A 26,724-nucleotide genomic window follows, 5' to 3' on the forward strand; every position below is an offset into this window, starting at 1 on the left:
CCCTACCTTGGTCTTTTCTTTCTCCCTCCGTTCTGCTGCCTCCCTTCCAAGGCTTTCCCTCCCCTTCGCGCAGTGGTTCGACCCATCTAGCTTAGTGGCCCAGGGTCTCGTTGTCGGTGCGCATGCGCGAGCGCTCCGCTGGGAGCTGCTCTTGACCCGCCACCTCTGGGCTGAGGTGCGGGGGCGCCCCGGCGCCCGGCGCGGGGAGGAGGCTGCGCACCCTGTTGACATTGGTCCTGCAGCCTCTGCACCCTCTTTGCTGGGACTGCGAGATACCGCCCCCGCGCCTGGGCGCCTGCCGTGTGCCAGGCGCCGTGCTGGGCACGGTCCCATCTCCGCCCCTTCGGCCCTCACCGGCCCAGTGAGGTAGGTGCAGCTGCCCCGGTAGCAGTGAAGACACTGGCGCCCGCGGGCGTGCAGGGCCCTGCCTGCGCTCCCTAGCGATGTGTGACAAGATGAGACTGGACCCGGACGCCACTGGTCTGGCCTTGACCGGAAGGTCGGCGGACACGTGCAGATAACCCCACGCCCCCAGCATACCCTATCCGCGGTGTGTTCCCCAAACAGCTGGGGGCACAGGCTAGTCGGTGATGGAAGGAATCCAATCCGAATCCTTGCCCAAGTTAACTCTCTGACCCAAAATTTGTTTGGAGTTTTTGTTTTAGTTTTGGAGCCGGGTCTCGCGCTGTGGCCCAGGCCTGAGTACAGTGGCAGATGGGACCTCACCGCAGCCTAGGACTGCTAGGCTCAAGCTATCCTCCCGCCTCAGTCTCCCGAGTCACTGGGATTGCAGGTGTGAGCCACCACCGCACCTGGCCTAAAAGCTTTCTAAAGCTGATTTCGCAACCTTAAAGGCTTCAGGACCATTGGGATTATCCAAATTAAAGACCTGATCCTATTTTGACAGAGCGGACAGGCGTGTGACAAACTAGAGTGTGTACATGCTTCAGCTGCCATCAGTTGTGACCAAGTGGAAATACTGGCTCAGTGTTGTCAGATCTTTCCATTTCAGGAGGAGCTGGAGTTCTGGATTTCTACAAGAAATATCTTGATTTTTAAAATCTGTTCCATATAAAATGCATCTACCAGTCAGGTTTATTCCACAGGCTGCCAATTTGCAGCCTGCTGTAAAGACTTATTTGGAAGGAAAATCGTTGATTAGAGAAGACATCTGTTTTCTAGGAATGAGATTTATGGTTCTACATTTTTTTCTCTGTGCAGTAAAGGGAGTGGATTGACTGTTTGATTATAAAAATGGAATGAGCTGCCCCTAGTAGTGAGGTGGCCATCACAGAAGAGGTTTAAACAGCAGTGTGGTGACATCTTATGAATCAGTAATCCTTCATCAGTAGAATATAGAGTCAGGATACTGTAAAGGGCCCCATTAGCCCAGAGCCCCTATGATTGTGTTGTGAGTTTCATCTGTCCTGAGAGTCTCTTGTCTACCAAGCCATATCATGGATATTAATATACTTACTGAAAGGATAGAAATTTACTAGGTGCTCACCACAGGTAGGGAAAGAATTCTCACACCATGTTTAGGATAAAAGGAAGTACAAAGTTTATTTTCGTGAGAAAGAAAGGAAGAAAGAGAGAAGGAGGGAATGGCCACAGAGGAAGGAAAGGAAGTGCCAGGCAGTGAGGCCAAGGGCTTGGTGCTTTTAAAGGGTAAAAGCGGCTTTTCCCCCTCTACTTTAGCAGGCTGATAACAGAAGCACCAGCAAAGCTGCTGTAGGTGTTCTTTATTTTTTTTCTTTTCTCTGTGAGGCTGGGTTATCGGAGTCCTTGAAATCTGGTTTTTTGGCAGTTACTGAGGCAGAGCTGAAGCAGGGAGTTTGCATCTCTACTGTCTGCTTAGGGCTCTTCAAGGCTAAGAAAGAACATGGGGGTCTGTATCCCAGAGCCTAGATCCATGCCACAGACATGGTGGGAGCTGAGTGGAGCTCTGGATTGCCTGCTTCCAACAAAATCATGCTTGGCTCTTTCATCCCCACACTAGTTGCTTGCTTTATGTGCCACAAAAGGATCTATGCCTTAGCAGAAAATCCATTTTACCTACCACTCAGTGACATACAAGATTCTTGGAGCCCTCAAATTGGAAGGTGTGTTACTTAGAATTCAACAAGAGAAACAGAACTAGTAAGAGATATATGTTAGGAAATTTATTGTGAGGAATTGGCTTAAGCAACTGTGGGTGCTAGCAAGGCAAGTCTGAATCTGTAGTGTAAACCAATAAGGAGGGTAGGCCCACAGGAAGGGAACGCTGGGGTTTAGTAGAAGCTGAGGCTTTGTCCACAGATAGAATTGCCTCTTCCTCAGGGAAGCCTCAGTTCTGCTCTTATTAAGGCTTTTGAACTGACTGAATCAGGCCCACCCAGGTTACCTAGGATAATCTCCCCTAAAGCCAGTTGATGGCAGACTATATTGTATCTCCAAAATACCTTCCCAGCAACATCTAGATTAGTGTTTATAAAGACTGGGAACTATAGACTAGTCAAGGTGACACAAAAGTGACCATTGCAGCAGGGTAGGCTCTTAATATCTGTATGAGACAGATTTTGAATAGCTTCAGGAAATGATAGGAACCATACTGTCCATTTCCCCAAATTCCCAATATCTCTAGCTAACCTCAACAGGAACAATAATTAGAACTTAATTTCGTAATTATTATTTATTCACCCAAGTTTTATTGCTTAGATACAAAGCAGTTCATTTTGGGACAATTTTTCCTAAAATGTTCCATAGATGATATAATATTCCAGAAATATATTCAGGAGTAACTTATAAGTAATGGAGTTAACACATTTCTGCTTCAAACAATGTATTCTGTTGACTCTTGTCAACCACTGCAGAAAAGAAAGATCAGAGCAGAACCAAATGAAACCAAAACTATACAGAAGATTAATAAAACAAAAAGCTGGTTATTTGAAAAGATAAACAAAATTGACGGGCTTCTCGCTAGTTTAACCAGAAGCAGAAAAGAAAGGACTCTAATAAGCTCACTCAGGAATGAAAAAGGAGAAATTATAACTGATAACATGGAAATATAAAATATCATCTATGAATACTCTAAAAATCTCTACACCTGTGAACTTGAAATCGTGGAGGAAATGGGCAAATTCTTAGAAGCACACAGCCTCCCTAGGCTCAATAAGAAAGAAATAGAATTCCTGAACAGACCAATATTAAGTACCAAAATGGAAGCAGTAATAAAAACCTTGCTTAAAAAAAAAAAACAGTCCTGGACCAGATAGATGGTTTCACACCCAAATTTTACCAGACCTATAAAGAAGAACTGATGCCTATCCTGCAGAAATTATTCCACAACATCAAGAAGGAAGTAATCTTTCCCAACGTGTTTCATGAAGCCAACATCATCCTGATACCTCAGCCAGCACCATACTGAATGGGGAAAAATTGAAAGCATTCCTGCTTAGAACTAGAACCTGACAAGGTTGCCCTCTATCACCACTTCTATTCAACATAGTGCTGGAAGTCCTAGCCAGAGCAATCAGGTAAGAGAAGGAAATCAAGGACATCCAAATGGAGGAAGAAGAGGTCAAACTATCAGTCTTTGCTGATGATATGATCTTATATCTAGAAAACCCCAAAGATTCTGCCATGAGACTACTGGAACTAATAAACAAATTCAGCAAAGTCTCAGGTTACAAAATCAACATACACAAATCAGTAGCATTCCTATATGCCAACAACAGTCAAAGTGAGAACCAAATCAAAGACTCAATACCTTTCACAATAGCAACAAAGAAAATAAAATACCTAGGAATAAATTTAAGGAAGTGAAAGACCTCTACAGGGAGAACTATGAAACACTGAGGAAGGAAATAGCAGAGGATGTAAAAAGATGGAAAACCATACCATGCTCATGGATCAGCAGGATCAGCATTGTTAAAATGTCTATACTACCCAAAGTGATCTACAGATTCAATGCAATCCCTATTAAAATACCAACATCATTTTTCACAGATCTAGAAAAAATAATTCTACACTTCATATGGAATCAAAGAAGACCCCATATAGCCAAAGCAACCTTAAGCAAAAGAACAAATCGGAAGCCATCAATTTACCAGACTTCAAGCTATACTACAAGGCTATAGTAACCAAAACAGCATGTACTGGCACAAGAAAGAGAAATAGACCAGTGGAACAGAAGTGAGAACCCAGATATAAAACCATCCTCATATAGCCATCTGATCTTTGACAAAGCAGACAAAAACATACACTGGGGAAAGAATCCTTATTCAATAAATGGTGCTGGGAAAATTGAATAGCCATATAGAAAACTGAAATAGGATCCTCACTTCTCACAAAAATCAACTCACGATGGATAAGAGACTTAAACCTAAGGCATGGAACCATAAGAATTCTAGAAGAAAATGTTGGAAAAACTCTTACAGACATAGGCCTAGGCAAAGAGTTTATGAAGAGGACCCCAAAGGCAATCACAGCAACAACAAAAATAAACAAATGGGACCTGATTAAATGAAAAAGCTTCTGCACAGCCAAGGAAACTATCATTAGAGTAAATAGACAACTAACAGAATGAGAGAAAATATTTGCATGGTACACATTCGATAAATGGCTGATAACTAGAATCTATATAGAACTCAGGAATATCAACAAGAAAAAATCAAACTACTCCATTAAAAAGTGGGCAAAGAACATGAACAGAAACTTTTCAAAAGAAGACAGACTAATGGCCAAAAAACATATGAAAGAGTGCTCAACATCTCTAATCATCAGGGAAATGCAAATCAAAACCACAATGAGATATGTCTTAACTCTGATGAGAATGGCTTTTATCAAAAAGTCCCCACAAAAACGAATGTTGGCATGGATGCGGAGAGATGGGAACACTCACACACTGCTGGTGGGACTGCAAAGTAGTACAACCTCTATGGAAATTAATATGGAGATAACTCAAAGTATAACTACCATTTGATCCAGCAATTCCACTAGTGGGTATCTACCCAAAGGAAAAAAAGACATTTTATAAAAAAGACATCTGCACTCGGAAGTTCATAGCAGCACAATTCACAACTGCAGAGATGTGGAAACAACCCAAGTGCCCATCAATACATGAGTAGATTAATAAAATATGGTGTATATATATATATATATGTGTGTGTATATATATATATATACATATATATATATATATATATATATATATACCATGGAGTACTCCTCAGCCACAAAAAACAATGGTGAACTTGTATTATCCTTGATGGAGCTGAAGCCCATTCTTCTAAGTGAAGTATCCAAGAATGGAAAAACCAGTGCCACATGTACTCACCATTAAATTGATACTGTAATAATTGATCAACACTTATGTGCGCATATGGAAGTAACATTCATAGGGCCTTGGACAGGTGGTAGGGGGGAGAATGGGATGGGTAAATTCACACCTAATGGGTACAGTGTGTGATGTCTGGGGGTTGGGCACACTTATAGTTCCAACTTGAGTGGTGCCAAGGCAATATATGTAACCAAAGCATTTGTATCCCTGTAATATTCTGAAATTTAAAAAAGGACATTAAAAATAAAAAAAAACCATTGCGTAATATTTATTAAGTAACTAACTGGTGGGTCTAATGCCATTTATGGGATGATAATCTGCATCTTAAGCAAACTTATTCTGCAGTTCCTCAGCAGGATTTATTTTGAGGCCTTTGGGATGATTATAATGTGCTTTTCCCCCCTTGATAGTAAGAGTTTTGTAATGTTCATTGTAAAAAAAAATTGTATAATACTGAAAGAGGTAAAGAAGAAGATGATAATACCAAGCTACCACTCAAATAATTACTAATGATATTTTGATACATATCCTTTTGTGTATATATACTCTATAAAATCATACTACTTATGTTATTTTGAATCCTGCTTTTTTTACTTAAGATTATTTTGTGATTAAATAATCCATGTAATTATTTGTGAATGTTTTAATGATTTCATATGACTGTACCATGATTTATTTAACCATTCTCTCATTGTTGAATATTTACATTATTTCCAATCATTGGTAATTCTAAAGAATGCCAGAATGAACATCTTTATGTTAAATCTTTGTACACATTTGTGAGCATTGCCTTAGTATTTATTCTTAGAAGTGAAATTATAGGAAGAAAGTATGAAGTGTATGAGGCTTTTGACACATGCTGACAAATTGTTTTCCAGGTTTTTAGATTATCTGGTGATACTTGACAACATTTAGAAAACATCATTTGAGAAACAGCATAGTCAATATTTCCTAAAGTCTTATGAGCTACTTAGTATTTTTATCTTGAAATGGAAATAATTTTGTCTCTTTACAATATAAGATACCCATTTCTCTATTTGTTGTTGACACAACCTAGAATTTGCACCTGTTCTTTTCTTTAAGCCATAAATGTGTAGGACACTTGACTTTCACTAATGGCTTTCATCTGCCTCTCCAAGTGGTATCAGCTGCTAACATGCTCTCCCTTGGCCTTATCAGTGACAAGGGTCTTCAGAAAGAACAAGCCCATTAGTGCTAAGTCATGGTGTGGGAGGGATAGGTCTCTTCAGCAAGCAATTAATTACCTTCTTGTGCTCCATCCCCATCGAACATTGCTTAGGACAAGTCTTTGAGATCTAATTAAGATCTGTTTCCTTGCTCTGTCACAGCACCCTATAAGGACTACCAGGCAACAATGAAGGTTCTTTTACTGAAAGATGCTAAGGAAGATGATGGTGGCCAGGATCCATATATCAGGGTAAGTGGCCTGAGACTCCTTGTCCCATAAAACATGTAGCATCCTTACACTTAATGGAGTCAAGGGGGCTGGAGCTGGCAGGGGAGGGATCTTTGAAAACTCAGAGGAACTGACGCAGAAGCAGTTATCAATGTGATATCATGACCCTTATTTTCAAAACAGCCCTGGCCAATCCAGAACTATATTCTTTCATTTTCAGGAATTAGGATTATATGGACTTGAAGCCACTCTGATTCCTGTTTTATCATTTGAGTTTTTGTCTCTTCCCAGTTTCTCTGAGAAGGTAAGGCCTGTCTGTCTGAGCACCAGGTTAGTGTTTGGATTCTGTAGAATGCTTGCCAGCTCAAGCCAGAAAGACTATTTTACTACCCTGTCATTTTTTTTTTTAACCAAACTTTAAAACAAAAGCAGCACAACCTTACCTGGCTCCAGGAGACTGCTGCTGCTGGTATTCTTTGCTTAGCTTCTACCACCTCCTCCAGAAAGCCACCCAGGCCTGGAGATCAGGGCCCAGAAGAGCAGGTCACGGTGAGAGCACCAAGCCTGCATTGCCCTCAGCAGTCCCAGAACCCTTTCATTCATGCTCTCATTTAATTAACACCCCACCCCCAACCTCTGCAAAGCAGGCCAAACACCTGTGCTTTTCCCATGTTAGAGATTGGGGCCCCAGGTTAGGTAACTCAGCCAAGGCCTCCAGCAAGTGAGAGACAGGGCTGGTACTCAAACCCACAGCTTCTGCCCACAACTTCAGTTATGCTTCCAGTGTAAGAGTGACAGATACTGCAGGAGACAAGCCCAGTAAAGCCTTCCAAATGTTTCATATTAAAGGTTCAGTGCTCACAGCATCAGTGAAGTCAGATATATACAACAGTCCAGTGCCTGGCTCAGAATAAATGTTCAGTAGGTGATACCACCATTATTATCTTTGAAAATCAGGGCTTCAGCATGGATATCTCCTCCTGATTAGTCCAGTGTTATTAAAGATGCAGGTCAAGTCTACCCTCCTGCCTGCACCCCACCCAATCCCAGGCTGAGCCAGGCCTTCCCTCTTGGCTGCAGTGACACTACCCTGTGTCTGTCTCTCCCCTAGACTGTGAGCTTCCTGAGGAAAATGCTATGAATAACAAATTCACCTGTGTATCCTAAAAGCCCTAGAATAAATAGTTGTAGCACTCAGTAAGTGTTGGGTGGATGGGTGGAAGGAATTAGTTTGCCTATGACTTTTGTGAAGCATTTGGAATTGTGGGTCATAGCTCCTTGGGAGATGTTGAACTTGGCCATCATATAAAATACCTTTATTGCTTTTTGGTGTGCAGCTGTCTCATCCGGAAGGTTACGGGGGACTCATTTTTACCAGCCCCAGAGCAGTGGAAGCAGTGGAGTTGTGTTTGGAGAAAGACAATAAAACAGAAGGTGAGGGTAGGTGTGCTGTGAATCCCACTAGACTTGTATTTACTCTTATTTTTCCTGCTGGGAGACTAGATTCTAGAAACAACCACATTTCTAACAGGAGTGGGTGCTTAGTGATGTCAGCTCACAGACACTTTTTTGGGAAACAGGTGACAGGGCTGCCTCCTAAACTCTCAGACAGATGTCACTGAGGGAGAGTCTTAAATGTTCGCCTGCTGGGCATTCATATCTCCCCTTAGAATATATCAGGCACCTCTTCCTCTGAAAATAGGATAAATGCCAGTTTCCTCATAGGGATGATGAGGAAACACAACAATATATGAAAATGGTCAGTGCCGTGGCTGGCACTTAGGAATGCAGACATCTCTTTGACCCTTCTTCCCACCTCCTTCCTTCTCCATCAAAAGCGTATGAAAATGGCACTGCCCATTAACAGGACCCCGGGGTTCAGACTGAACCACCTTCTTAATAAATGCGATTGAACAGCTACTAGCTGACATTATGGAGTGCCTGTATACGTCAGACTCCGTGTCAAATACTTCACATTTCTTACCTCATTTAACCCTAGATAAAATGCAGAGGCACACAGCACTATGATCTCATATTACCGGTGAGAAAACAGAGGCTGGGAAGAGTAAGCATTTGTCCAGGGCCACAGAACCAGTCCGTGCAGAGCCAGGCTTCAGACCAGGCCAGCTGCCTGCACAGTTACACTCACACACAGGGGCAGCAGGAAGAGGGGTTGCCAGAGAGCGGTGGGGACAGTTAGTCCTGGGCTCATGCAGCCACTCTGACCGGGGCAAGTTCCTTGACCTCTCTGAGCCTCAGTTTCCTTGTCTTTAAAGTGGACATCATAACACCTGTGATTATTACTTCTCCTGTTAGCTAAGTGGAACTTACTGAGTGCCCACTCTGTGCCAGACACTGTCCCAAAGGCTTTCTCCTGTGAGGGAGGTACGATTAGTATTTCCAGTTGGCAGACGAGGGCCTGAAGAAGAGAGGGTATGGAACTTTCCAAGACCACACAGTCTGTAAGTCGCAGGTTCACGATTCAAGCATCTGGGACGTTGCCTGGAGCAGAGTGGGCACCGAGTAAGTGACGGTGGCAAGTGGTTATTATTCTCTTTCTTCACATTTAACGAGGCTTCACCATAGCCTACATCTGTCACCCTCCTGGTGATGTCATATACACATTCACCGCCTGTCGAAGAGAAAGTCTGATAGTTTGCTTAGGAATGAGGACCCTGAGAAACGCAGAGCTGGAAGTGCTGTTGTTTCCAAAGCAAGGAAGCCCGTGTACTTTTCCCAGTGGTGCTTCGAGGTGCTTTGTCTCACCACCGTACTTTCCCTTTTGTGTGAGCTTTGAGGATGAAGATAATGAAAAAGAGGGAAACTCCACAATGGTCATTGTAACTTTTTGTAGTGCTTGTTAGTTTAAAAAGCATTTTCCATGTATTTTCTGATTCTGATTCTCATGACAACCATATGAAATAGGCGGTAGGAGCACAGTTAATCCCAGCTACCTTGATGCAGAAACAGAGACAAGGTGGGCCACCTGACTTGCACGGGACACACAAGGAGCCGAGGGGCAGAGCTGGCCCCCCCAGCCCTGTGCCCCACCCAGCACTCACTCCACTCATTCTGCCTCGAGGCTGGGAAAGGGGTTTGTTCACAGGCTATGGATAATTTTTTAGTAAATAATGTATTTGTGGGGTAAGAAAGACAGTGAAATTCAATCTTTGGTAACTGTTTAAAAGGGGGTTTCCTTATGAGTGTAAAAGGTAGAGTAATACTATTGAATTTAAGGAAAAGTTATGTTCTTAATCAGATTTCAGGAAAGAAGAATTACGGTTTGTCTTTTAAAACCGTATTGAATGCCCAGTGGCCTTGTGATATATTTATACAATCCATTTGCTCTTTGATTTTTCTTCAATTCATATTTAAAGTTTTTTTTTGTTTGTTTTTGGTCATAAAGTGGTAGTATTCTGTATTAAACAGTGTTTGTTAATGAACCTGAAATTTATTATTTCTACTTTGACCTAATGGATAAATGAGCCCTCTCAATTCAGATTACAGTTTGTTGACTGCTTTCAGATTTGTGTCCCAAGTAAAATCAATTGTATTTATTAGACACATTTTTTAACAATCAGTGACTTTTCTTTAAAAATCTAGATTTTTAAGTTTTAATGTCATAATGCAAATTAATTCTTCAAGTTATGTTCATTTTCTACTACACATTAAAATGCTGCTAGTACATACTAAAAATTTTTCACAGTGCCAGCTATGGAAATGAATATTTCAAGCAAGGCATACTGAAACATTTAGCAAAGAGATTTTTAAAAATTTGCCTTCAAAATATGAACAATATGAAAATGGAATTTTAGTTTGAGATGCTATTCTTTACATTTGGTTATTAATAATTTTTTTCCTTTTTTTTTTTTACACATTTGCTACAGATGATTGGTTATTAATAATTTGCTTTGCTTTCTTAGGATGAACAAGCAGCCTTGGGCAACAATCCAAATGGCCACTTTGGTATTTGCAACTCTCATATATTTTCATGTTTTACAGTCTGGGAAAAGTCTCTGAAAGAAAAATGGAATGCTAAGTCAGTGTATGTTGTTGGAAATGCTACTGCTTCTCTAGGTAAGGAATCAAAGTAAAAATAAAACACCAAAAAATGGTGTAGCCCCTTTTGCTTCTTTTAAACACTTTAATCCTGTATAAAAATATTTTTTGCTTATTAAGTTTGCAAAAATCAATTAAATATATAATTGATAAGAGTGCAATGAAACAAATATATTCAAACATTACCAAATGGCATTAAATATTGGTTTACATCTTTTGAGAAATGCTTGGTCAGTGTATATTCAAAAACTTTATTAAAATGTTTGTACCCTTTGGCCCACTAATCTCATTGTTAATATTCTTATTGCCACTGGATTATACACTTAAATGATTAAAATAGTAAAGTTTTATGTTATATATTTTATTATAATTTTTAAAAAGCCTAAATCTCCACATAGTGCTATTATAGTTTTTATAGCTTCTTAATATTTTCTACATTTTTCCAAATAGTCTTAAATTTATATATTCTTTTTAAACATAAAATGTGAATAATGAATCATTAAAAATTAACATTAAACATTATAAATACTTAAAACAAGGCTTAGCAATTGTGAATAAATTAACCGGTAACTTTGTTTCAAAATGGTTCAACTTGTCCAAATGAATTTCAAAATATTGAGGGTGTAATATGAGTGAAAATAGTTCAAAAATTAAAAGCACATTTTGCAGAGAACACAATGAGGTTGGGGGCCAGTCGGGGGTTGGGAGGCTGATGAAAGGATGGTGCCTGGCTCTTCGGCACAGCACGACTGTTACCACAGGCTCAGATCAGCCAGGGAGAGGGAGTCCGTGGCTTGCTTGCCGAAGGAACCACCTCCACTCCTGCACATCTCCCCCTAAAAGTCAGAATTTGCTTGTACTTTCCTTTACTATTTCTTTTTTCTGAATGAGAAAAGGAAAGAATATAGGCAATTTCTGACTAACACACCCAAAATTCAACTATCAAATACATAGTATATTTGTAAATTTTCCTAGCTTTCACATATTAGCTAATAAAAGATCATTTTGAGCTATCACACACCCTTCAGTTTGATTTCAGCAGCAGCACTCTGCAATTTGCTGTCACTGCTCTGTCAAATGAGAAGAAAACTAGAAAAAAAGACCAGGGTGATACAATTATGAGAAACTCAGAGGAGTAGCTGGGAGCGGAGCGTCATCAGGGCAGCACAAGCAGCAGAGCCCTGGTCTCAGCTGGGACTCACGGGACTCAGGCTGGTCCCTGTTTATTCAGTTGTGAAGGAAAAGGAGATGTTCTAAATGCTGGGAACGAATTATCAAAGGAGAGATGAAATTAGAAATTTTGCAACTTTTAAAAATCTCTTTGAGAGGAAACCACATTCTTCCTTAACATGAAAGTTAGTCACCCAACTTTGAACATTCTGTTAGTTCACTTTTTCAGACACTGTGCAAAGGAGTTCTTTTAGTGGGTACAGGGAGGAGGTGTTGCTCGAACTTGAACTCCCTGAGGTTTCTATTCATCTAGAGTCTCAGCAGGAGCTGGAGAGTTAGAGGAAGGTGAGCACCAGCAGGTGGGAGGAGACCAGGCCCAGTGTATTAGTCATCTTTTGCTAGGTAACAAGTTACCCCAAAACTTAGTAACTAGAAAGAAGCATTTATTATCTCACTGTTTCTATAGGCCAGAAATCTGGGCGTGGCTTAGTTGGGTTCTTTTGGCTCAGGGCTGTCACCAGGCTACAGTCAAGCTGGTGGCCAGGGCTGCACACATCCTGAGGCTTTACTTGGGGAGGTTCTGCTTCCAAAATCACTCACACGGCTGTCAGCAGGCCCCAGAAGATCTGTTTCTCAGGTCACTCGCGTGGCCTCTGGACAGGGCTACCTGAGTGTGGCAGCTGGCTTCCCCTCTCATGAGGTCATCCAAGAGAGGGCAAAAGAGAGCACTCGTGACAGAAGCCATAGTCTTTTTGTAACCTAATCTCAGAGGTGACATCCCATCACTTCTGCCATCTTCTTTTCATTTGAATCTCGTCATTCAGTCCAGCCCACCTGTGAGTGGGGGATGGCACAGGGGCATGGCTCCCAGGGTCAGTGGGTCACCCAGGAGCCCGCTGGCCAAAAGCCTGCCTGGCTTCTCAGAGCCTGTGGATCAGGTCAGGAGAAGCAATGAGAAGAAAAGGTAGGCATTTTCCTCAAAGTAGAAATGAACAGGGTCCAGTGAACATCAAGGAGTCTCACTGTGGAAATCTAGCCGGAGAAGATGTCTGTGTTTCTTTGTAAATGTTGCACCTTGACTTACAACTTTGCAGATATTGTTGATGACTAGTAGATGGAGAAAAGTACATGCCATAATATTTGTATAGTAAGTCCTCAATGTCATCGATAGGCTCTTGAAACTGCCACTTTAAGCAAAATGACTTGTAATGAAACCAATTGTTTTTTTCTCAATGTTGTAGTGAAAATGCATTGAACGAGATGATATTGTTTGAGGACTTGCTGTCCACTCACTTAACGTGGCAGTTCCCAAGAACCTATTGACAATGTTAAGTGAGGACTTTACAGGACTACATGAAATCTCCTGAGAACATTATTTGGTTGGATAATTTCTGCATATTTTAATAAGATTTCAGTTTGTGTTGAAGAAGCAGAGTGGGTTGGCCTGTGGGCTAATACCCTGCAACTCAGCCAGCAACCCAAAGTCGAAGTCCCCACCTTTCCCAACTGATTGCAGGGCTGCCCTGGGAGCCATTTAGTGGCCACCGTTGCTTGGCCTTCTAAACCGAGCCCAGTGATCCCACAGAAGAGAGCACAGCAGTTAACAACTCAACTCAGAACACAGACTGTAAAGCAACTTCATTGTGACAGATATATATTTGCACTGCCGGAACAAATTATCATCCAAGCGTTTGACTCCCTGTTATATACCAGGCGCTGTGCTCTGTACTTTATGAATATGATTTCTCATTTTCATAAGAAAAGTTTTAATAAGCCCATTTTCCCAACTGAAAAGCCAAAACAAAAACTGAGCCTGAGAGAGGTGTGACTTGCCAGGGTCACACACTTAGTAAGTGGTCCAGCCATTGTTTGAATCCACAACAGCATTGTTCCAAAGCCACCATGCCCACTGCATAAGCATGCAAATGTTTTACCATTTTTAAGGCCATATCTTTATTGCACTGCCATGTTTTCCCATAAACTCTGGAAAGACTTTACAGAAATCATCTTATCTATAATATTGTTAATATCTTCATCTCATTTCTTGATTCTTACTGATTTACCTTTGCACTAAGGATTTACCGAATAGCACCTTTTCAACATAGACATCAGCTGGCAGGGGATATCATTCCACAGGTTTACATGAGCCCAGCAAACTGGATCCATTGTGGCAGTCAATGTCTTACCCTCTCAAATGTGAAAAATACTCTGTGGCAGGTTTGTCTGGGATTATCGTGGTTTATTTAACACTGTTGTGGATGATTTGAAATTTCACTATCAGTCTTTACTTGGGGAAGGCCCTTAAGATGGGCTTGCCCAGGCTGGAGTGTTGGTTGACATGCTTGTGCTGACTTGGAGCAGAGTCTCTCTGGCCACAAGCAGGAGCTGAGACCTTGGACCAAACATATATTCCCCAGGCCCACACATTTCTTAAGAGCCTTCTCGTGGGTTTCGGGGTGTTCCACATAGCCCCAGGCAGCCAGAGCTGGCCACAGCTCACCCGCTCACAGCCTCAGCTGCCTTCTCTCAAGTGCAGCGTAATTGTCTTCTCATGGTGTTGTAGCGTAAGGATCAAATGAACAAGTGCCTATTTTGTGATCAGCAGAGCTATATATGAAGTTAGTTCCTGGGTATGATTCCTGTTGTCTCATTACTTAGGAAAAATGCATATTAATGTCAATATTAATTACCTGCCTCACTGCAAGTTCTTATGTCTCAGTTCAGTTCCTGCAGGTTTTTTGGGGTTCTTTGCTGCATTTCACCCTTCTGACCTCAAAAACAGAGGAGGATAAGCCCAGCCTGGGTTGGCACTGCAGCATAAGCGAGAGTTTAGTTCCTAGACAAAGTTTACAACTGCATGAGACATTTTTCTCTTTGACTCAGCACATTTTTGATGATATGTAAATTAAAAGCTGGTGGTATTTTTATTAAAGCTTTTGTTTGTTACTAGCCAGCCTCCTGTGTGACTCCTAAATGGAACTCCCACAACCCCTCTTTCCTCACAGAAGGTCCACATTCCTGTGAGCAGGTAACAGTGCTAACTGAGCCGGCCCCTGGGCCCTTCCTTCATTAACACCTTCTGCAGAGTGGCCAAGTGCTCACTGGCTGGAAAAGTACAGGGGAGCCTGGGTCTGTCTGCTTCGTCCTCAGCTCATGAATCGGTGTCTGACGAAAGGGGCTGGTATAGCCCTTCACTGTAAATGGCATGCGTTTGTAATGCTGTGGGTCCCTGCTGGCAGATTGTTATGAACCCTTTCCTCCCCTCCCTTCCGTTTTAGTCTAGCCACGTCAACCCATGACGCCTTTCTGGATGTGGTCTGGCCTCGTCTCCCTAACAGAATGAGGGCTCTCTACTGCAGACTCCTGCAAAAAGTAGTAGAAGCCACGTGCTCCCCATCTCCTGACTGTTAAGAAAACGCCCTTACTGAGCTCCTAGATGGCAAGCAATTTGCTCTCATTATCTCACATGGCCCTTAAACCAGTCCCACGTGGTTAGTGTTTTTCCGTCTTACAAAGGAGCTACGCAGAGCTCAGAGTAGCTAGCTAAGGCCTCACCCACAGCCACACGTGGGGGTGGGGACAGGACCCAGCGCCTTCTCTCTGAATGGACACCTGTGATCTTCCTATACCGGCTTTCAAGAGGACTTTCTCTGTGTGCTCTGTAAAGTGTGTGCCTGTGTATGTGCACATTAAAAACACCACACTGGAACAAAAGGACTTCAATGACTGTGTAAAGAAATACATTTCTTTGTTGTTTTCCAGTGAGTAAACTTGGCCTGGATACAGAAGGAGAAAAGTGTGGAAATGCAGAAAACCTTGCAGAATATATTTGTTCCAGTAAGTAGAAAAAGACCACCCTAAATGAAGCCCATTTATTTTTTGCTTATTGATCTCACAACAACTACCCAGGGAAAAGAATATTTCCTTAGAGCATTCTTGGTGGTGAGATTGGTGAGCAGCATATAACACACTCAGGACCATAACCTATCAGTGTGTGTGGGTGTGTGGGTGTGTGTGTGTGTGCGCGCGCGCTTGTTTGAGGCTTAGCCCACCTCCTACGCACTATACCAAAGAACGTGAGATAACTTGAATGTAACACAAAACAAAACATTTGGAGATAAAAGCAGAGGAGAGCCCCCCTGAAGCGATCCTACAGAGGGCAGAGGCAGGAAGTGCTGCTGGTTACTCTCCCCTTCTGCATGTTGTCTTCCCTAAACTTGCTCTCTGGTAAAGAGCTGACTCACCTGATATGCTCATCACTGGGCTACACATGGACTCAGACTTAAAACGGCTCTGGTTCTAGGGACGTTTGCAGTTAAATGGGGACTAAGTCTTTATGGAATTTTAGGCTTTGGAAGACTATACAGCCAAAGATTTTTGGAGCAGAGATTTTGGAGAGAGAGGGCTGGGAAGGCCGACCGGACACGTGGGGTACCGAGCCCATGCAGGCAGTCCCACCTAGTCTAGGGTGCATCTCCCATCTTCTCTCTTCCCTGTGTGTTCAGTCAACTGCAGGCACAGGCTCTTGCACTCTTGTCATTTGACCCCTCCCTGCTATAGGTGTAATGCCATACATGGGAGAATGAAGCAGAATCATCTTACGTTATATTAATATTACTGAAGAGGAAATCAAGGCCCTGCTGGAGACCAGGCACTGGCCACCTTCATCTGTTAAGGTCTAGCTATTTTGGGCTTTGCAGGCAAATGGTCTGTCAGAACTGCTGAGCTCTGCAGTGGTAGCGTGAGAGCAGCCATAGACTGTGCAAACAGTGGGCTGGGCTCTGACTCAGGGCTGTAACGTGCCGATCCCTTTCTAGAACTGCCTGGGTGTCTGCTGAGCTGGGAGGCAGGGACCAGATGGACTGCGGACCACTGAGGTTTTCCTCTAAGGTGGTCCCGGGAGAGGGGCGTATTCCTTGTCCCCTGGATAATGATATCAGGGTGGGTAGGAAGAGACAACACATTAAATGAGTCTTTTTATGGCTTCTGAAACAGTGGTGGGTGGTTTTGTTTTTAGGCAAAACAAAATATGTGTGTTAAAAAATATTCCTTCTCAGGGTGGCGCTGGCCTTTCTTGATCTGTAAACTTGTGCACTAAAGTCTTATGAGGTCTTCCTGCCACAAGCCATTGCTGTTGCCTGAAGGTCCTCTCGCTTGTGTTTCTCTGTGCGCCCCTGGGAGCCTGTCCTGGGGAAAGTCCTCTGCATCTCCCACTGCACTGTGGCCTGAGGGCCCCTGGAGCTCAGTTAGGCCATAGCAGAGGGGTCTGCAGGACGGGGTGGCAGGCAGTCACACGCGCTGCTGGACTCAGTGCGTCCTTCCCAAGCTCCCCAATTCTCTTATTTTTTTCCCCAATTTTCTTTTAAAAATAATTTCACCTTTCCTGGGTCACTATACACTCTGTGTTAACGTTGAAAACCGGCGCTTACTGAGCGCTGTGTGCCCCAGGGCCTTGGGCGCTTGGCCGGCATCATCTCATTTTACCTCCACCACCACTCTGTGACGTCAGAGTCATCGCCATGCAAGCTGTGCCGTCCAGTCCACTAGCGGCACATGGCTATTCACATTTAAATTTCAGTTAATTAAAATTAAATAACATTGAAAATTCAGCTTCCAGTTACACTGGGCACATTTCACAGGCCCAGTTGTCATTCGTGGCTAATGGCACCACATTGGACAGCACAGAACATTCCCGTCATCACCTAAACTTCTTTCTGACTGTGATGTGAGAGAGGCTCTGGGGGACCAAGTGACAGGTCACAAGCTATGGAGCAGCAGGTTGGCGTTCAGACTTGGCACCGCAAGGCTCTTGCCCTTCCCTTGGCCTTCACAGCCAGCAAACCTGCTCTCAGGGAGCTGCTGGCCAAGCACCTCCTTCCACTCAGACTGGGGCTGCCCCAGGGGCGTGGGGGTACGTGTGCCTGACTCCGGTGGGCAGAGGCTCGAGAGGCCTCCGGCCTTGAAGAGCTACATAGGCCTTTTCTGCTCACTCAAGGAATACGCTGTAGTCACAGAGTGGATTCGCCATTCGGGAATCCCAAGCCTGTGCTCTCCTGAGCTCAGTGGACGTGCATGCACTGGCTTAGACAGGCCTTTTGGGCACTTAATGCATTCTTCTACGCTCCTCTTGTCCCACCCCCATGTTCCCTCCATGTCACAGGAGAAGGTGGTTCAGCAGACATTTGCCAGGAACACCTGTGTGCCAGACCCTTGCAGGGCATGGGGGCTGGAGAGGGCCCAGCTCCATCCCTGCCTGCTGGGAGCTCCCAGCTTAGCTGGGGCTGGGATGGGGGACACAGACATTGGTGACCATTATGAGGCAGGTGGATTAAGTGACAAGAAGAGGTATAAACAGTTTTGTATGGCAGGCCAACTAATGGGATCTGTTTCAACCTGCAGAGCGCTTCTGCCACCACAGGTGTGGGGTTTTCCTCACACCGGCACTCCAGACCCCAGCTGCGTATCCTACAGCTTAATTGAATTGACACTACCCAGAGTTAGCACAGACCCACGGTTTAAGGGCCGTCTTACAAGACTGCCCCCACGTCGGATGCATGTCTTGGGTGCCCGGGGTACCCACACTCCATCCAACTTGTCTATAAATTGGGGATTCCCCCGGCCTCCTCCTCAGGATCAATCATTTGCCAAAATGGCTCACAGAACTCAGGGAAGCACTTCACTTGCATTACCGGTTTACCATAAACGATATAAGGATGCAGGTGAACATGGAGATGAAGACGTACCTGGGGTGAGGTCCACAGGGTCCTGAGCACAGGGGCCTCTGTCGCTGTGGAGTTGGGGGGCGCCACCCGCCTGGCACACGGAGGCGTTCACAAACCCAGAAGCTCTCCACATTAGAGCGCAGGCTCTGTTATGTCGGCACAGCTGATTAAATCCTTGACCACTGGTGATTAACTCAATCCAGCCCCTCCCTTTCCCCAGAGGTCAGGGAGTGGGGCTGAAAGTTGCAACTCTATGGATTACTGAGGGCCATTTTCTTTAGCGTCAGCCTAGACATGGCAGTGACCTACTTTTGGGCAGCCAGGTGTTGAGACACAGCTGCCAGGAAGCCGCGGGCAGTTGCCCCAGCTGTCCAGGGAGGGTGAGCACTGGACGGGCTGCTCGTGGCACGGCCCAGCCCCGGCGTCATTTCCCGTGTCAGTGTGCGGGTTCACTCCAGGGGCTGCTGCTGCAGGTGCAGATGGTCCAGGAGGACCCGGCTCCGGGCTTTTTGTTTCTGTTTCTGGAGAGTCATGGTTACAGCCTTAAACGGCAGCGAAGCCCTTCTTTTATAAATGTAGCAATAAATGTAAGTGGTAGATCTTGACATTCCTCATGGGATTAAGTGCCAGGATTTACAAAGAATGATTTTTGGTTCTATGGGTGGGTGGACAATTAGCTCCTTAAAGGAATAGGTGGCTTCCTCCTGTTTCCTGGGCAGAAGTTGAGCTGTACCTGCAGTTGGTGCATTTGTTCTGGAAGGAGATGGAAGGGAACGTCTGAGTCATTGCTCATTAGAAGGCCCAGAGCCATCAGGCCGGTGTCCTTGCTTTGCAGGCACAAGGCAGAAGGGGTCAGTGTCACTTCTGAGCTATCCCACTGGTGTTTCAATTAACTGACTCAAGCCTTGGTTGGGTAGATATTAACATATTCTGCCCTTATCTAGGAGAATACTGGTCTGCATTCTTTGCAAAGCCTTTGTTATTTCCTCTAATTTATTACCAGCATGTCTGTGGGTCCTAAAAAATCTTCCATTTTCAATTAGAATATCCAAATAAAAATCCATGTTGACTGCTAATAAGGACCTTCAACCTTGGTTTTACCCAGGCATTAATGATTTTTCTCCCCCAGTAAACTTTGAAGCCTGAGTTTAAAAGCTAAAAAATCTGCTTCCAATGCTTGTAGTAAACAGGCCAGTGCATAGTTATTGCTTATTTTATTTTATTACTATTTGACGCTGATTAACTTTCTGACAGGCACTATTGTAAGTGCTTAAAGCAGTTAACCCATTTAATCTGACAACTCATTGTTCAGATTCTTCTTTCCCAGGACATCTCCTTTAATGGAAAAGTGATTACCTGTTAAATGGTAAAAGGTGGAAGACGATATAACTTTTTTTATTTTAGCATATTATGGGGGTACAAATGTTTAGCTTACGTATAGTGTCCATTCCCCAGACGGTGCGCATCGCACTCGTTATGTATGTATACACCATCCTCTCCTGCCCCTCCCATCTGCCTGACGCCCGATGAATGTTATTCCTAAATGTGCTCTTAGGTGATAATCAGTGAAACCAATTTGCTGGTGAGTACTTGTGGTGCTTATTTTTCCATTCTTGGGATACTTCACTTAGTAGAATGGGCTCCAGCTCTATCCAGGAAAATACAAGAGGTGCTAGATCACCATTGTTTCTTATAGCTGAGTATAAGTATATGTATATGTATACTCCATGGTATACATATACCACATTTTATTAATCCACTCATGTGATGGCCACTTGGGTTGTTTCCATAACTTTTAAAAAGAGAAAGAGTCCAAGGCAGACAGGTTGTACTGTGGTTTATTTGAACCGTCCTCCTGGACTTGGAAAGTTTCTGCAGCTGGGCAGACTTGCTGGGCCCTTCCTCCATCAGCCCCCATATCCGAATTGTCTGCAGTTAAGCACCCACCGACTGCAGGACTGAGAGGGGGACAGACATGGACATATCCTTCAGTAAAATGACATTGTATCTTAATTATGTAGAGTGACTATTCATGAGCCCCTCCTCAGCTGCATGATACTCTCCTAGGGAATTCCTGACCTTTTCCTGGTAATGGATGGACAGCAGAGCCTTTGATCCCCACAATTCACCGTTCCTGTCAGCTTTAACAGCTGCAGTTGCCTGTTTGGGTTGAAAATCAGTTAGCTTTAACTACTGTATTGACCTGTTTGGGTTGAAGATAAATCCATAGCATTAAGTTTATCCCCAAAAGGAGTGGATTATTTGTCTTTGATCTCTTGAACAGGGTTAGCACTCAGAAATATCTTTGCAGCAGATCTCCCCTCAGCAGCAAGGGAGGATTCAGTTGGGACATTTTCAAGTTTTCCTCCTTTATGCTGCTAGGCACTGCCAGTATGTAGCTGTTTTACATATTGGAAATAAAGGCACCTACAGTTGTCCTGTTGTTTAGCTGCTGGCTGGTGCAGACAGTGCTGGATTGGGGAAGCCTGTTTTGCTTCCTCCTCTGATTGCAGTCACCAAAGATGTGCTCACAGAGATCTTAAAGATGTAGACAAATACATAATGTTTGTGCATGACCAACACCCATTAAAATTTCTTGCATCTAATGGGCAGGTGTGGGGGAAAATGGTTGGTTCTAGTAAAATGCTTTGTTTTCACATTTGGGGAAGATTCTGGCATCTGACAACCCATCAGTTTTGGACAGTGGTGTTGCAAATTGGTTTTCAAATCACATTCTGTTGTCACTATTCTGCAAAGAGCCTAGAACTGAAAATGCCCTGAAGTCTTCCCAGAGTAGAGAGCTGGTGTGGGCGGTGGGAGGCCGGGCCCTTCTTAGCAGGCTTCTCTCTGTGGGGCCGAACATCAGCCCTTGGGGCACCTGGCCTAGTGGCTGCTGACCTGGCTGGGAGAAGAGTGGGCAGGGAGCCACTCTGGCTGCGGCTGCCTCCTGAGCGGGAGCCCTGGCTCATCCAGAGCCTCCCCCAGAAGCAGGGAATGTTTGCCCCCAGTGTCAACACCAGATCGTTACTTTTCTGCCTTAGAGGTGCAAAGCCTGCGCTCCAAGTAGTAACTGCAGGTCGGGGGCCCTGCAGGCTGAGAGGGAGCTGGAAGAGTGGACGGCAGCAGCCCCTGGTTCACGTGCATGTGAGTTTTCTGAGCTCCTCACCCACATCACCTCTTACGATCTTCATGTAATGACCCTTCAAGTTCAGCAAGGTAGCAGCTGGTCTTCCCATTTGCAGAGGAGCTGAGCCGAGGAGCAGGGGTGGCCTGGGGCCCTGGGCTGCTTCCCCTCCTGGAGCTGCCCCGCCCCGTGCCGCTGCACACAGGTGCCACCCTGAGTTGTCACAAAGATTTACAGAGTCTGGTTGTTCATTCGCAGGGGAGCCATCAGCACTGCCTCTTCTGTTTCCCTGTGGAACCCTCAAGAGAGAAGTCCTGCCGAAAATGCTCAAGGACAAAGGTGACTAGAATTTGTTGACTCCATCACTGGCCTGTTTGGGCTCTGCCGAGAGCTTTTGCGGGGAGCCCACGCAGCAGCCTGGGTTGGAAGGGCCAGGCCAAGGGGTCGCAGGGGCGTTCCTCACGCCAGGCTCAGCGTGCGGTCTGCACGCGCCTTGCTCGCACCTGCTCTCAGCCTGCTTGGCGGCCTTCCCCAAGAGGATGGGGGACAGGAGGAGGTGTGGAGGTGGCCCCGGGGCAGATAACTGAGGTGACGAACCACAGACTTGGTTTCACATGTAGAAGAGAGTCTACGGATGGAGCTGACCCTACAATAGCGTGCAGCATCCTCCCGCTCCGTCGGCTGCAGCTCCGGGACCCTCAGCCTGTGCCTCTGGAGCACGTCACCATCATTGACTCAGGTGTCTTAGGGGTCACCTGCACTCCTTTTCCTGTCACATGGCGGTTCTGGGGGCAAGGCTTATCAGCGATACGGAGTATGAGCTTTAGGGTGAGAGTAGAACAGATTTGAATTCTCCCTCTGCTGTGTATTAGCCATGTCAGCTAGTAAGCGACACTGTCCCCCTGTGCATCAGTAGCCTCGTCTGTGAAACATGTGACACAGGACCAAGCTCACAGCTGCTCTGAGAGCGTGCACGTAGCAAAAGCAAGCACGTCACGGCACTGTGACTGTTCCCTCTAACAGCAATCCCCGTGAACAGTGCGACCCAGGGTGATCTCGGACCCTGTAACTCTCCCTCTTTCCCCCGTCACATTAAAATGTATCTCTTCTACCCAGATTGGCATCTGTCTTCTAAGTGCTACCAGGAATAAAGGCAGAGGACATTGGTTAATCAGATCAGCAAAATCATTAGCCTTTCAGGCACAGGAAGCCACCAGGAGAAAGTAAGAGCAAGCTTGGTCCCAGGTGTCCTTAAATCATATACAAATCAGCAGTTTGATACTTCAGTTTCTTTCTTTAGATTTTGGGGTATGAAATGGTGACAAATTGCTGTTTTATGCTGAAATTATCTAGATCTCTTCTGAGAGATTTTCTTTCCCATCCCATTTCATTTCTCTTCAGTGTTTTTCACCTATGCATGGCTGTAAATCTGTAATGACTTAAATGTGTGCCAGTCCCGTCACTACCTCCCCTCTTGTTACCAGCCCGGAAAACCCCTGGGAATGTTTAGCATCCCTGAATGGCAAAGGAAGGAACGTGGGAAGGTCCAGAGCCTGATCATTTCATCCACACGTGGGCACCCTGAGGTCCAGAGAGGGGCCCCACGGCCACGTGGGGGCACAGCTGGCAGCAGCCAGGCCTCCGGACCCCCGGCCTCTCAGGAGCTGCTCTTGGATCTTGCTTCCTGGAATGTGAATCCTGTCTGTGTGGGATTCGTGGCGTGACTAGGGACCTCCCTGTGGACAAACCCACACGAACATGGGAACAAAAGGCATTCATGGGTACAAAAGGAGGCCATGGTTCCCGGTGCTTTGTCTTGCCTCAGCCAGCTCAGCCGCCTGGTGTGGGAGCCACGCTGCGGTGTTCAGCCCCTGGCAGGGCACTGTCCGAGGCCCCTTGCTCTGAGTCCAGCCTCTCAGTTTCTGAGCAGCTGGTGCCAGGAGGGTGGTGCTGCTCTGGGAGGCCTCCCCAGCTGCACCCCGCGGTGCGGAGGCCCCACTGTATTCCCAGTGCGGTAACGTCTCTTCATGGCTTCCATCGTGCCCAGGGATTCCCATGGAAAGCATCACTGTCTATCAGACGATTCCTCACCCAGCAATGCAGGTGAACCTGAACAGCTACTATTCCACGCAGGTACGTGGTGTTTCCAGGGAGCTCTGGCAGGGCGGGCAGGTGGCAGAGGCACAGGGTGAGGGCACGAGCTCCCAGACATTGGTGCCACACGTGGTTCCACCATCTCCAGCACGTGACTGTGAGGACATGGCCTTTCTGAGGCGCCATTTCTGTCTCAGCGAAATGGGAATAGACCTACCTAGTAAGTTTTTATATAGATTAAAGGAGATCATTTATGCAAAGCTCTCTGTATGGCATCCAGGATACACACAAGCCTCAGTAAATAGCGGCCTTGGTGTTACCATTGTCATCCATCCCGTGGGGGCAGCGGCGGGGCCATAGGCAGGGGCTGGGCCCATGGTGGGAGGAGCCCACAGTGCCCACCGGAGTCTGGATTGGATTAGGGAGTTCGTGGGGGCCCTTGGAGGCCCCTGTCAGGAGAATGGACAGCTCTTGCTTGCGTTGACTGATGTCTTCAACATTTATATTCAGTTAAGACACCTCAGCTGCCTTTCCTGTCCCAGGGCTGGCCTCTGAACGCCTGGCCTGACACTGGGACACAGCAAACGCAGGAAGGCGCCTCAGGTGCCCTGTCTGCTCCTGTCCGGGGGGGAGGGGGGGTGATGGAGAGTTGACGGGAGCCGGCAGGCTGCTGCCTCACGCGATACAGGAGCTAGAGGCGCCGTCCAGGCTTCTGGGCACTGGGCTCCATGGTGCCCGTGTCCTCTGGCCAGGCACACACAGGCCTGGAAGCCAGCACGGCCACCAAGCAGCAGCACCAGGCTTCTGGTCGCAGCCTGCTCCTTTCAGCAGTTCCTTGCCAAATTCCACCTTGTTGGAAGAGAAAATGCCAGCATCAACCAGGAACCGCTCCTGTCGTAAAGCCACCTGGGCTGCCTGTGGCTTGAGGAGTCGATGCCGCTGAAGCTAGAGGAATGTTCTGTCTCCTCAGCCTCAGGGCAAGGGACAGATCTTGCTCTCTCTTCCCTGCAGGGGGTTCCAGCCAGCATCACATTTTTCAGTCCTTCTGGCGTCACATACAGTCTCAAGCATATTCAAGAGTTATCTGGTGACAGCATGCATCAAATTAAGGTGAGGTACTCAGTGGGGTTTTGTGTCACCTCATTTAATCCCATAGCAGCCCAGTGAAGGGTCCAGTTTCCCTTTCGGTTTTACGGATAAGGAGATAGAGGGCAGAGACGGTAGGTCACATGCCAAGGCCACTGTCCTGTGGGGCTGGGATTTGAACCCCTGGCCCCAGAGCCCTTGTCTGCTTTCCTCGGGGATCCAGGCACCCCCTGCCACACCCTGCTCCCGTGGACCCCACCCAGGGCCCCTCGAAACCCAGAGCAGAACTGTCTGCAGCTGGGGTCTGAGGAACGGCTGTGCAGATGCCGCCGCGACAGCGGGCACCGATCTGGGGCCCGTACGCCCCTGCTCGTCCCCTGAGCCCTCGGAACGGCATGCTCTCACGCAGGGCGGCTGGGATAAGGTCGTGGGTGCAGAGGTATTTTTCAGATTGTGAAGTGGCCGAGTCAGACGGTGCTATCATTTATGTAAACACATCACGTGAGGACTGAGGCCCCACAGAAAGGCTGGCTGACAGCCCTGCGCACGTCCAGCCGCCTGCCTCCCCGGCACTGCCGGCGCTCAGGCTCTGTTCTGTCTTTTCTCTACAGTTTGCAGCCATCGGCCCCACCACAGCCCGTGCGCTGGCCGCCCAGGGCCTGCCTGTGAGCTGCACTGCAGATAGCCCCACGCCACGGGCCCTGGCCACTGGTGTCAGAAGGGCACTGCAGCCCCCTGGCTGCTGCTGAGTCAGCTGCCCAGCAGCCTGGCCCGGGGCAGCCTTCCTACGCTGGGCTCCTCCCTGTGGGGCCAGGGCAGCCTGGTGCTGCCTCGGTGTGGGCCAGGCATCGGCAAGGGCTCTTGGGAACTGCCACCATCAAACTCCTGCCTCAAGCCTGAGTGGAACCAGCTGGGGACCAGGGGCCAGGGCCTGGCCTGGGGCTGGCATCAGGCCTACATGCATGTGACTGCCCTCCACAGAAGCCAGTTTGGACCCTCGCCCAGACACACGCCAGCCCAGGCCCTGCAAGAGCTTTCTGTGCCCAGCAAGAAGGAAATCAAATAAACCGGGCTGGCTACTTGTGCTCACTGAATGTTTTGTTACTTGCCGTGTGTCATTTTCCGTGCAAAGCTGTGCCCAAGGAGGAAACAGATACACTCACCTCTGGTAACCGACCAACCTGGTATAAATGATAAAAGTTGCTGTGTATGAAGCTGGTTTGTTCATGCTATAAAAAGGACCTTGAAGTTCCTGCTTGTGAACTATGGACAATGGTAATTCAAATACAGAGAGACTTGCTTTCCTTCAAAAATACACTGCTGCACCGGACAGCCAGACCATCTTACCCTCTCGGCGTCGGAGGGGCCGGGAGGGTGGTATCTGCCTAGAAGAGGTTCATCTGCAAACGCACTGCCCTGCAGAAAGGCTTTGCAAATCTGTCCCCAAGCCTTCTTCCCACTTTTTAAATCTTGTCCTGGAATTTAAGCTGGGTTGAATGAAACTTGGGTGTGTCTTTTAACACCATGTGGGCTAGTGGTGGGGCAGATCACTGTGCCACCCGCACCTCTGTCTCCTGGCGGGTCTGGCTGGGAGGCATTTCACCTAGAGCAGCCACCGTGTGCTGCAGCTCTGTGCGTGGCCCTGTCGGTACCTGAGCGCCATTCCTCAGAGCCCCGGGGGTGGACATGACTCTCGTTCCCATATTTCTGGTGAAGAAATAGGCTTAAGAGG

General features: G+C 46.3%; 1 protein-coding gene across 2 annotated transcripts; it reads left to right on the forward strand.

Annotated features, from left to right (window-relative positions):
• The first annotated feature begins 120 nt into the window (after nucleotides 1–120).
• On the forward strand, nucleotides 121–26,086 carry UROS (uroporphyrinogen III synthase). Of its 2 annotated transcripts, none has more exons than XM_045568160.1 (10): nucleotides 121–366; nucleotides 6,670–6,758; nucleotides 6,958–7,041; nucleotides 8,075–8,177; nucleotides 10,740–10,814; nucleotides 15,729–15,803; nucleotides 22,071–22,151; nucleotides 23,860–23,945; nucleotides 24,918–25,016; nucleotides 25,604–26,086. In XM_045568160.1, exons 2-10 carry the CDS (start codon nucleotides 6,696–6,698, stop codon nucleotides 25,739–25,741), a joined length of 804 nt encoding a protein of 267 aa, XP_045424116.1. In that variant the 5' UTR covers nucleotides 121–366; nucleotides 6,670–6,695; the 3' UTR covers nucleotides 25,742–26,086. The 2 variants fall into 2 exon arrangements, with proteins under 2 accessions (XP_045424116.1, XP_045424117.1); XM_045568161.1 differs by having other exon boundaries at nucleotides 8,075–8,171.
• The last annotated feature ends 638 nt before the right edge of the window (nucleotides 26,087–26,724 follow it).

Source organism: Lemur catta, chromosome 14 (assembly GCF_020740605.2).
Source record: "Lemur catta isolate mLemCat1 chromosome 14, mLemCat1.pri, whole genome shotgun sequence".
In the NCBI taxonomy this organism is placed as follows: domain Eukaryota; kingdom Metazoa; phylum Chordata; class Mammalia; order Primates; family Lemuridae; genus Lemur; species Lemur catta.